This window comes from Eutrigla gurnardus (assembly GCF_963514095.1).
Source record: "Eutrigla gurnardus genome assembly, chromosome: 19".
Lineage (NCBI taxonomy): Eukaryota > Metazoa > Chordata > Actinopteri > Perciformes > Triglidae > Eutrigla > Eutrigla gurnardus.
The window spans coordinates 4,353,033-4,365,963 of record NC_139930.1 but is presented as its reverse complement, the minus strand read 5'-3'; the positions used below and the strand labels follow the sequence as shown (position 1 = coordinate 4,365,963).

The 12,931-nt window shown below is 42.5% G+C and overlaps 2 protein-coding genes across 2 annotated transcripts in view; one reads left to right on the top strand and one right to left on the bottom strand.

Moving 5' to 3' along the window:
* LOC311029323 (uncharacterized protein) overlaps positions 1 to 12,931 on the top strand; it is a 482,663-nt gene that overhangs the window by 349,649 nt on the left and 120,083 nt on the right. The gene's annotated exons all lie outside the window — the stretch shown is intronic.
* dcc (DCC netrin 1 receptor) overlaps positions 1 to 12,931 on the bottom strand; it is a gene marked incomplete at its 5' end in the record, with an annotated part of 283,130 nt that overhangs the window by 181,533 nt on the left and 88,666 nt on the right. The window contains 2 exons of the mRNA XM_084035956.1: positions 9,254 to 9,390; positions 11,035 to 11,185. Of these exons, the coding sequence (XP_083892082.1) occupies positions 9,254 to 9,390; positions 11,035 to 11,185 (288 nt within the window). The remainder of the gene's footprint in view (positions 1 to 9,253; positions 9,391 to 11,034; positions 11,186 to 12,931) is intronic.

Genomic DNA, 12,931 nt, shown 5'->3' with positions numbered 1-12,931 from the left:
TGAACCAATCTGTGTCCCACCGCCCTGAATCAGCCTGAGTGTGTGATCGGCGGCTGTGAAATTGCAGCTGCATTAGCAACGTTTTAATTAACACCAAAGCGCTCTCTCACGTTAACTACAGGCGCGTGGAGTCAGAAGTGGTTGGACTCGTGCGACGGCGTTTCCCCGACACCATCGCCATTTTGAGGGAAACACAAGTCTTTTTGACTGGACTTCACAGTTTGAGATTACAGATTCAATCAGTCGTGGTTGTGACATCATCACCTTGCAGGTCTTTAAACAAAAAAAACTGCGGCAACATGATAAAAGACGAGTATTTTAAACGTGTGCATGTGATACGAGGATGTAGAAACTGGAGACCAGGGGAAACCCACAGCTGTTATTTCAATGTGTCAGATACATTATTATTATCTTACATATTTAATCAACATTTAATGTTTAACACCCACTTGGTCAGGACTTCTTTTGCATTAAACTTATTTTAAAAATAGCATAACTTTGACACCACTGTACCACCACATTAACAATGATCTAACACCTTAATAACACCAGTATAACATTATTATGTCTACACCATAACAACACAATAAGTTACTAGTAACAACGCTACAGCAACATCACAAGACGATGAAACACTTCAGACAGATTTTAACACTGTAATACCCAAACAACACCCGTAAAACAATACTGTCTTATCCTTATGACAACACTATAATAACCTAACAACACTGTCTTATCCTTATGACAACACTATATAACCTAACAACACTGTCTTATCCTTATGACAACACTATAATAACCTAACAACACTGTCTTATCCTTATGACAACACTATATAACCTAACAACACTGTCTTATCCTTATGACAACACTATAATAACCTAACAACACTGTCTTATCCTTATGACAACACTATATAACCTAACAACACTGTCTTATCCTTATGACAACACTATAATAACCTAACAACACTGTCTTATCCTTATGACAACACTATATAACCTAACAACACTGTCTTATCCTTATGACAACAATATAATACCTTACAACACTGTCTTATCCTTGTGACAACACTATGATACACTAGCAACCCTGCATAACCCTTCCTACAACACTATAATACCATATGAATAGTGAATAACCCTCATGATAAAAATATAATAGTTTAATAGCTTGTTAAAACTTTTATTACAAGACTATAATACCCCAGCAATGCTGAATAACACTCATAACAACTCTAAGAACTCATTTGCAACACTGTAACACCTTTATAACAATACTATAATGCCATAAAACCCATATAACACAACAATACAACACTATAACACCCTAATTACTCTGTTTATTTTTTTATGACAACACTATAAACCCTTGAAACAACACTGTAAGAACTCCATAACAACACTATGATACTGGAACAACACTATAGCAGTTGGTGATGCTGTATGTTGTATGGGGGGTCAAGCCTGTAACTCTTTGGTGACAGACTAATCTCTAGTCTACCCTATGTTTTCCCCCTCCTATTTAGCATCCAGCACTAGCACCAGCAGCTAGCCCTGTCAGCAGCAGCCTGAAGATAACTGATAGCTGCAGTGCTGGCTGTGTTTCATTAAGCCGCTAACAGGAAGCAGCTAATGAGCCGGGCTGCGCTCATTATTATGGGAAAGAACACACTCATTCGTTATCCTAATCATGTAATCATGGCCACTGCCCTGTGGAGTCAGAAAACACACATCTCCATACTCCACGCATCCCCACACTGTTGATATTCATCAGCATCTAACTGCCTCCATTTGGGGGGACTAAATGTAATGGGGCATATTAGCACAGCATATTTCTTCTTTAGTATTTTAATTTAAATGCAAGACGGAGACCGGAAAAAAGTGAGCGTGTCATGTATCCGAGAGTAGCCTACATTTCCATCAAAATGCTCTTTTTTCCAATTCGTCTGTGTTATTATGGGTTTTAACATTTGATAATGAGGCCTTAAACAGTAATTGACATTGCTGAAATCCCCTGTCCTTGTTGCACTTCTGGCCTCAGTGAATGTATAATGACAAACCGTTTTGAGGACATAAACAGTGAGATTAAATCCCCAAAATTCTGAAAATGTTTAAAAGCCATCTCAGAAATGTCATTTTAATCCCTCAATTGCCTCGTGTCAAGCTACCGCCAACTCAATACACCATGCAGATATTTCACGTTAAAGTCCGACCATAAAAGAAAAGGCTGATGTCACTATGAAGCATCTACAGCTACAAGTTTCCAGTTGTTGTACAGAAACTTTGAACATCTACCTGTGAGTGTGTGCATCGTGTCGACCCTCCACAAAAGTCCATAAATATGCAGAGAGCATAAAACGTAGCGTGTCGGGAAAGCGTGTCACCTTATCAAATATATTTAATTTGCAGATGAGTCACAGAGAGATAAAAGGCAGACAGATAAATCCAGAGTGCATTCAGATAGCTGCAGGCTCACCACGATAAGAAAGAAACCTCAGTTAAAATCCTCATCTGCTTCTGCTCTGAGATGTTTTATCACCCAATATTTGGTGTGAAGAAATGACAGAAAAACAGATTAAAATAGTGTTGAAAAAAAAAACACAGCATCAGCCTCCGTGTGTTTGATTATTAGGAAGGGTCATCCTGATCACGTTGGCTTTAAATTGGGATTTATTTGAATTGATTTTCTTCCTTCCAACCATTTTATCCAATATCCTTTCTTTTCTCTAACCATTGGCACATGCTGACTAGATCTGCACCACCTCCTCACTGACTGGCAGTGCATGAAACAGGCTGATGGTGGAGGCGAGGACAGCATACTCACTGTAGAGTTAGACAGAGTTGACTGTGTGGTAAAATATTTAAAGAGTAACTAAACCCCAGAGTTGTGGCTGAAGTGCCCCGAGCTGGGAAATGAAAAGATGCTTCTGGAAGGTGAAACAAAGTGTCACAATGCTACGATTACAGAGCCACATGAGCTGCTTGGTCTACGTTACTTTAGTCCGGCTTTGCCAGCCCGTCTCCACAGCAGAAGGGTCTGGCTACAGGATATCACACAATCACTTGTTTGTGTTTTTTTTAACCAATCACAATGGTCTTGGGTGGTGCTAAGCTTCGGAAGCCGCTGTGGTTCGGCAGCAAAATAGTGAGGAAACTTGTTTGGATGGAACGTTGAGCCCCGTCATTAACATGGCTGAAAGAAAACTGCATAAAACCTTAAAGGAGTCATAACCTGGTTTTATACGTATCCAGCCCCCCTTGGATCGCTTTGGATCAATTCGTAAAACTTATTAGAAAAAAAATAAAAAAATTTAATCAAACATTGAGCTTGTTCTGACCCTTTTTCGTACCGCGATTTTATCACGCGAGATTACGCGCGAGGTTTTGACTGGTCCGGATGTGCATTGTATAATATGTAATGAGGCGCGCGTTGATTCGCCGCAGGAAGGACAGAGCCGGGGGGGCTTGCCTGCATGCAGACTCCAAAACATAAACAGCCCCCTGTCATGGCGCACACACTAAATGACGAACCTTACGGAATTCAGGCGATTTCAGGTAGCGGACGGGGCGGGGTTGGGTGGTGAAAGAGGGGTGGGCTTATGCAAGTAGCCTCCACGGTGACGTCACCGTAGGCGCAGAATCAAAATCTCGTGCTTTAGGAATGCACATCCTTGTGTGCTATTCCTGTTCGGAAAAAGAGCAGAAGCGAAAAAACGGCGCCACTTTCAAACTCCAGCCTTTCAGGCAAGTTTCAACTGAGGTCAAACACAGATATGCATGTTTTAACAAGAGAAATTGCGATTTCCTGGTGATGACTCCTTTAAAAGAACGTATGTTGACTGTGTGACGAGACGTTTATTAAAACAAAAGAGAAACCTAATTTGATGGTCGGTGACCCAGTGGTGAAGCCCGTCTATTCTTAGCTCACTGGACTCATTCAAACAGACCATTTGCTAGCTATTTGTAGGTCCAAACCAATATCAGCAAAGCTCGTGTGAAGTGGAACGGATCGGTTCTGTCACAGAAAGAACCAAGCAAGCTTGGCTTAAAGCACGACCCAAATCTTTGTTCAAACTTTGCCATTTTCTGTGTATAAGTTGCTAGCTCTGAGGTAGCTGCTGTTGTTTACCGATTCGAAGGGAATTTGAGAACGGAAACACAGAAAGCGGAAAGGAAGGAGTAAAAATAGACATCCTTCCTCCGGGTTTGGATCCCCAGCCTTTACTTCCTGTTATCTAGACTAAGGAGACTTTGACATGTAGCCGGACCGTTTTAAACTCTACTGTTCATGATGGCCCTTTCAATGAGTTCATGCTATTAACTAGCCATATTGCTAATCGCTAGCATGCTGGCTATGGTTGTCATTATGGCAAGGGAAGTGTTGTAAAGTTGTGTTATTGTGAAAATACAGCAACAACATTCTTCTTTTTAAGTATTTTTGTTTTGTTTTGTTGCCTTTATTCAGATAGGACAGCGTGAGAGTGAGGGGGGGGGAGGGGGACGACATGCAGAGGGGGTCGCCGGTCGGATTCGAACCCGGGGCCGCTGCAGAGAGGACCTACCAACCATTTGAGTTAACATGAGAGGCTGAGATATGTGCATGCTAGCGATTAGCATGAGCAATAGGTTGGTTTCACGTGACGTCACAGTGCTGCATCGCGAACGCGCTAAATCCAGATGGAGGGCAGGAAGTGAAGTCTGCCCATATAACTGCCGTGTGAAAAAGTTAAGATGACCATGTTTTGTGTTGTTTACAGCTGCTCCAATGGTTCTACCCGTGAAAAGGAAACATTTTTTTAGAGTACCAAAGGTTGTCGTCCATAAGGTGAGAATTGTAAAAAGCTCACAGAATAACGCCGTAAAAAGTGGATTTTGGTGGAAACTGGCTCTAAATCCCTACAATACGGACTCTCTGGAATGGTTTCCTCCCTAGACGTAGTCGCCATTTTTACTTCCGGACAGCCATTTGGAAATCGCGCCCTCTGTAACGCGTCATCAGAATCACGTGACTGAAACCAAGCTATTAGCATGCACAGGCTCATTGAATGGGTCAGGACCACTCTTCTCTTAAGCTCCTATCTTCACAGTCTGCAGGGACAAGGGGAGGGGGGCTTCGTTGGTGACTAAACCACATCACTTCGATTTAACGGGGATGTTCTATGGACGTAGCAGGTAAATACAGATTTATGGTTTTATCAACTTTCCTGGCGTACGACTTGTGTAGAGAGTAGGAGGGCGTTTTTATACGTCTGTTTTATATTTTATTTCCTGAAATGTATCGTGAAATGTGGCCACATAAACATTTCATCCTCTGAAGTGATGTTTGTTTCGGTCTATGAGAGTATTCTTTTATGGTTTATGTAATAATCAGAGACATCAACATTGGCATGTGTGCAGGAATATCACTTCTGCAAACATGGTGGGACATTTAAGCAGATGAAGTCCAGCTGCTGTTCCTCCTCCGTCTCTTAATGGGGAGACATTTTTCTTCGGAAAAATGAAGCTGTCTCTATCGGGCTCAGGCCCAGACCTGCTGCTGGTTCAGGGCTCGGGTCAGGCTTGGACAGGAACTGTGGAGCTCCATGCAGGGTCTTTAGTCTGCCTCTATTTAATCATTGATAAGTGCATTGATCTCTTACATTTCAGGACGATCGAGTGAGATTGAGAAGCGCTAACAGAGCTTCTGATCACATGAGCAGCAACATGTTTCCGTTGCGCTAATTCAACATGTCAGCATACAGCTCTTACAGTACGGAGACACCGACGCCTCCTGTTGACGGAGCGGAGTGCAAACAGGAATATGAATGCGATGTGAGCTCCGAGGGGACACCGAGACAAAGACATGAAAGGGCGGCGATGAGGCCCAGCTGGAAGGAGACCGACAAAACCTTCATTTGCAGATTTTTTCTCCCGAGTCGAGCAAACAACAGCTGCTTCTATTTGATTTTCAACTCTTGGCTAGCGGGGGAAAAAATCCACTCTTCTGTTTCATTAAAAGGTAAAGAAAAATACAAACAAACATCATTGTTGCCTGGTGATAAAGCCCGTATATCAACCTGGGACGAACCTCTACGGAGCTTCCAAAAAAAGATATTTTCTACTTCACACGCTACAAATATTACTCATAATATGAACCAAGTCTATTTATCAATATAAAAGGTGCATTCAGATTTGCTCTGATCGTGTCTCTCAATAATCCTTCTCCATCCATCATTTTGTCACCACCATCCTTGGATTGACTAATAAATTGACACGACGAAGACAAACGAGATCGGATGCCCTTGCGAGGGCGTCCACGCGGAGGGCTCGGGCAAACAATGCAACACACAAAGGAGACAGCTCACTGAGAGACTGTTTCCTGTATCTGTCATATGCCACGCCCCCTTTAGGAGACTTGCCGCAAGTCCTGAGCCCGAGTTGGCCTCGATGGGAGGAGTGAAGGTTAACCCAGACTGTGACCAGTAGGCCCCGGGTATCAGGGCACTGACCGGATTACGTCGGTACTACCTGGTATCCAAACCCGTTGAGGAAATTGGCAGCAACTTTCTATGCTTTACGGTCATGACGTATCTGGCCATCAACACATTCTAGTTCGTATTTAGCTAGAACCAGATGCTTCATGAAGTGAAGTTTAAAGGGAAACAGCGCCAGTGACATTCATATCTGTCTGGGGAGGCATCAATGAAGTTATGTCTCTCTTTGTGTGCATTAGAAGGTAGCTACAGGAAGTTGGACCATATAAGGTAGTAACAGAGACGGCGGGACATGGCTGAAGCTAAACATGGCCATATAAGTACATATTTAGCTTTAGGATCGGGGGGCAGAGCAACATCTCTCTCTCCTGTTGGAGAGTATCAATTCACCAAGGTGAGCAGGAAGTCGTTAGATCCTGAGGGAAAGAGCTTCAAAAGAATTACTGAATTACACACACACACACACACACACACACACAGCGGTGCAGAGGACAGACAGGTGGAGCGTAGTGAATGCCTCAGTAGTGAACGACGAGACGACAGATTCTGTGAGAATATCCTGTTAAAACCAATCCTCATTGTTCTCTGTGAAGTCTGCTGGAGATGATGGGATGTAAAAAATAGCTTTTTATACGCCTGATTGCTCGTCACCAAATGCTCAGCAACCGGCTTTTCAAAGTGACGTTTTTGAATGAGTGCTGTGTGCCGGGTCTAATTTAAGCCGGTATGAAGAGTTAATGTGGAAAAGGGTGCTTCCAATAAATATAAATATAAAAATATATAACAGATTTATATACAACATCGCATGTATATAAGAGGTTGATGTAGTCATCATGATGTCACTCATCTGTTGGTGGACTACGGTTTTAAAGCCCGCCTTTATGAAAGTAAATATTGGATCCATTTTTAAGAGCCACATTCTGAAAAATGAGGTGGCATTTTCCAGACAGAAACATCTGGATCATTTATTGTTTTGGAAGCAGTGGTGGAGCTCGTCGTGCATCCTGTTTATTTATTTATTAGAAAGGGAGAATGGACATCAATTGACATTTTTAGTTGAAAAAATGTAAATCCCCTAAGTCCCTTCGCAGGTCAACACATCATCACATTGCATTAATGAGTGAACATGCAAGAAAGAAAGACAGCAAAAAAAGAAAAGAAAAAAAGAAAAAGAAAACACCACCGACACCACCGTCTCCGGCTGAGCCAGCTGACTTCCTGGCGAACACACCTGAAGACGTGAGCAGGCTCGGTGAGAACCCAGCTGGGGAGCAGTCAGACAGTAAATACCAACATATTCTATTCATGAAAAGCTGCTGAAGCACACAGACAGCTCCCATTTTATATTTCATGACTGCGTTTGATTCCAGATGTGATTCCGGCTGAGAGTGTCTGCAGACAGGAGCTTCTGTCAGCGGAGGGATACACACCGTTTTCTTTCATTCTATTTTATTTATTTTTATTGTTTTGTCAGGCTGTTTCCAGTTAGGAATTTTCCTCTTTTTCATTTCCTCCCTCGGGAGCTTTGAAAAGTGACACTTCCACTGCTTCATTCATTCTTTATTTTCCACACAACACTGAGCACTGAAGGTGTGTGTGTGTGTGTGTGTTATTTTACTTCTATCCCACATGTGAGGACATATGTGAGTTTGGTGAGTGAGGGAAAAAAACATAAAAACGCCTAAAATAATATAGCCCAAATAAAACAGGAAAAGCTCTTACATGCTGTGTGCATCTGGTATAATTTAAAAGGTATGGAGGTAATTAATATGAATCTGCTGTAATATTCATATCCTCACTAGTATAAAATCTGCATTTCAGAGGCAATAAAACCAATACAAGTGAATGTCTTTACCCACTCTTTGTAACTGTCAATGAAAATACACTAATCTGTGAACATGTTTACTGGGAGTTTTACTTCAACACACTAATCATTTACATATAGGTCATGTTACAAAAAACATGAATCTCCCAAAACACTGAAATAGTAATAAACATAATGCACATTGATCAATATTCCTATGACTGAAGATGTGCTGGTATATACGACAGATAAATGGATAACGCAGCCCACAGAGCTGAATTATTACAGATTTCATTAAACTCCTCTGGCTCAGGGGATTACAATGACACCACACGTATTGCTGTCTGTGGCCAACTGGTGGCTCTATTGAAGCAATAAAAATATATTTTTCAGCAAAAATGGCACCTGGCTCCTCTCCGAGCCAATCCGAGTGGCTTTCTGCCGGATTACAGTCGCTGCAGACGTGAGTAACTCAAATCTGCTGCTTTGGGCCAAAATAAATTCCTACTTGGTGAAAAACATTGACAAGAACATCGATTTATGTCAGTGTGACGGCAAAATGTGAAGTTTGAATGCGCTGGTTTGCCCATTGACAGTGGACGCTGTGTGTTTTAATGTGAGGTGCGTTCAGGTGCATTACAAAAGTTAGTTTGTTCAGGATCTTTTGAACGCAACGAACACAACGTACAGTTCGTTTATGCGTTCTGAATGCTGAGGACTCCATGTCCTCATAACATGCATCTTCTATAAATACGCCATCTTCCATCGTGATCTCTTGCACCTCCACCACAGGTGTTGGGTTAAACAGGGGGGGGTCTTATGACATCACTCATATAATCACAACGTCCCCTAGTTGAGGACCTTTGACGAATGTCATCCCCTCTGTTGTCTCCCTCTGCTCATTCCTGTCTTATCTCTACTGTCACTATCAAAATAAAAGCATAAAAAACAAAACCACACATGACTTGTCTTACCGAGTACGACCAGCTCTGTGTTGGCAGTGATGTTGTGGTTCTTGTTGCCGGCGGTGCAGCTGTAACTGCCGGAGTCGTCGTCGGTGACGCTCCTGATAATCAGATTGCTTCCCACCAGCAGAGAGTACTTCTTGTTCCTACACAGGAAGAAAGAGTGAACTGCTTTTCTTTGAGCACATTTTTTGTTAGTTTTCATACCTCAAAAGATAAATCTGGTTAATTCTACCAATTTCTCATTGTCAACAAATCCAGTGAAAAGACCGAAACCACAATGTGTTTGTCCATCCCTCAGTGATTTCAGACGTCCCTACTCTGTCTAAGCCCATTGGTTACTATTGGAGATGTAAATCCTAAAAACGGCTCGCGCATATAAACTGTAAATTCGTTTTTGGAAAAAAGGCTCAGTAATTTCCCAAAGCAGCTGGTCCCTGCAGTTCTTCGTTAATCGAACAAGAAGAAATAGGGCATTTGTTCGGGACTATTTTCCACTGCAGATTAATCACATTTGGTGCTGTGGTGAGTATTTGTGGAAGCAGGGCGACTCCATCCATCCATCCATCCATCCATCCATCCTTGCATGTTCCTCCGCCTATCATAGCCGGATCCTGGTGCAGCAAGTTTAGGAGGGCATTCCAGACGCACCTCTGAGCAACAAACTTTCCGTCTGCTTCTGTGGGACCCCGAGGCGTTCCCAGACTACATGAGAAACATAATCCCTCTAGCGTATCCTGGGTCTACCTTGAGGTCTGTTCTCCGCTGGGCGTGCCTCTAAAGGGAAGTGTCCAGGAGGCATCCTGATCAGATGTTGAACCACCTCAATTGGCTCCCTCGATAAGAAGGAGCAGCATCAGTGATCTGAGTTGAGTTCCTCACCCTATCTGGTAAATGGATCTGCATTTATTTAGCACCTTTCTAGCCTTTCTAGACAATACGTTGAGTCTGTTTAAACCGTTCCCACACATTCAAACTCTGACGGCACATCTGGAGCTACACATTCACATGCTGACGGCACAGCCTTCGGGGGCCATTTGGGGTGCAGTATCTTGCCCAAGGACTCTTCAGCATGTAGACTGGGGGAGCCAGAAGCGCTGATCTTCTGATTGGAGGACGAGACGATCTACCTCTGAGCCATAGCCGCCCCATATCTCTCTAAGCCTGAGGCCAGCCACCCTACACACTTTTTTCAGCCGCTTGTATTCACAATCTAACTAATTTTGGATGCTACCAGATCAGCTCCCTCCTCACAACAGCGGCCTGGTACATCACTGCTCAAGCATGTTGATGCTCCCAGTCAAATGGCATGGCAGCCAACTTTTGAAACGTCACAAAAACAGAAATGTAAATTAGGATTGTTTCCATCAACTGATCTCAAATGTGTGTAAACTGGACTTTTCAGCGTAATTTGGTCAGATATGGCATGATAGGATACGCACAGCTGTAATCTGAGAGGGGCGAACCGGAAACAAAACGAGACAACGTGGTCATCCGACCCACCTATGATGAAACATGTAATTCCATCACGTGAGGTTTTCTAATGCGATACACAGCTAGAGTGGCTTTATAATGGTGACACACTGCACTGGTTATCTGATACATGCACTGCTGGTTCTGTTTTTTTTCATGCCAGTGAGTGACAACACGAAATATACAATACAGACTGAACTTATATTCATTACTGGGCCATGCCAGCAGATATGATGGGCTCTACAGGCTAAAAAGTAACCTGAGTAGATACGGTTGGTCATCAGGTTTAAACAGGTTAACGTGCAACATGAACAAACCAGCTCTGGATGAGTTCCTCTCCTCTCCTCCACTGGATGCTGGGCGTCGGGTATCCAGAAGCCGAACATTCCAGCACGGCGTCGGTGCCCAGCAGAGCCGTTCCTCTGGAGGGACGCTGGAGGAACTGGAGGTTCCTGCTCACCCCCGGCTCTGAGAGAGAGACAGACAGAGAAACACGGTCCGTGAGATACACAACATGACGAAGCAGGAGCTTTAGTGAGGTCCAACATGTTCACAGCAAGAGATGCACATGTCATCGCTTCTTGTCTATCGTGTGGAGTGTATGAACTTGTGAACTGGGTAAAATTGGACATCATGTTAGCATTTGAAAAATGTGCTAGAAATATAAAGTGTTTTGCAGGTGGTGGAGTAAGAAGGAGAAAAATAGTTCATAGATTTAGGAAAAAGTGGTCATTGAATGTTTTTGTGTGAAATCAATAAAAAGCGATAGACTTCTGTTTCACTGATTGTGTGAAGAGTTTTAACAGTGTGACTTTTTGTTTTGACCAATGAAGTCAGCAATCCAAAAAAGAAGAAGATTGTTTTAGTCACGAAAATAACTTTGTTAGAGTTGGAAGCCGTCATGGTTTGGGTGAGGATAACGACTTGGTTGAGGTGAGAGGGAGTCGTAGTCATGGCTGTAATAATAACTGCTTCATGGTTATGGGGTGATCGTGCTCACAGTTCAAAGAAACCAATGTTGCCCGTCAGTGGGAAAGAGGAAATCAACAGAGGTTTTTCCACGTTTAAATCCAATATTTTGTTGACTCAACCATCCAGCCTGACCTCCCTCCCTGGACTTTGCCGCTCCGAAACAACTTCACAATACTTCCTTCTTTTGCTGCTAGCTGGCAACATTAAAGCAGCTGCTAGTTTCTCTTGGCAGGCCTCCCGGAGCTACACAACTAACGCAGATGTCCAGACCCTCAGCAGCGTTTGAGAGAGGAAAACAACAAGTCCCAGTTTGTGCAAAACAATGAAATCACAAGAACGGGCCTGGTGCCGAAGCCTCACAAGGGTTTTTAAACGTATGTGAATACATGGATAAGGAATCAGCTAAACTGGGAGTTGAAGCTGGATGTGGAAGCACTCCGGTGGATGTTTGAATCCCCACACTATCTCAGAATTTACTTCTTTAGAAGTTAACAAAGGTCAAAGCTTTCATGTTTTCAGAGCCAGATTTTCTATCAGATCTCATCTGGGAAAAAATGAGGTCTGATGAAACACACACACACACACGCACACACACACACACACACACACACACTCTCTCTCTCTCCTGTAGTGGGTCAGGTTGTGTTCGCCCTTAGGTTGGCCCGAGGGCTGCTGGGTTCTCAAAGAACGACGAGACGATTTCCTTCAGGAAACAGGAAGTTACATCAACATGCCGATGGCACTGACACACACACACACACACACACACACACACACACACACACACACACACACACACACACACACAGACCTTCAACCTGAAACCCTGTATTCATCCTAAACCCTAAATGAGCATTTCACCTAATTTCTTTAATAAATTTTCTGAAATTAATTTGATTGAGCTGAAAGTCATTTAACAAAATAAAAGCATTGATTTATGATTTTGAAATAAATATAGTTGAAATAATTAATTTTTTCATTATTTTAATGGTTAGACTGCATATCTCTCTAAATGTATGTGACATTTGTCAATGCTATAAATCATAATTGTGAATTTATAAAATGAGCATTGTATTGTTCATTTTAGTTTTCAGTTATTTAAATTCAAATATTTATTGATGAAATTGAATATTTTATATAATTTGCATTATTTTAAATCTATGAGTTACATTATATTTTATTCTTCTTCACATACTTAATCTCATATTTTTAGTGAAGACGAAGGAGCAGGAGAAGTGTCCA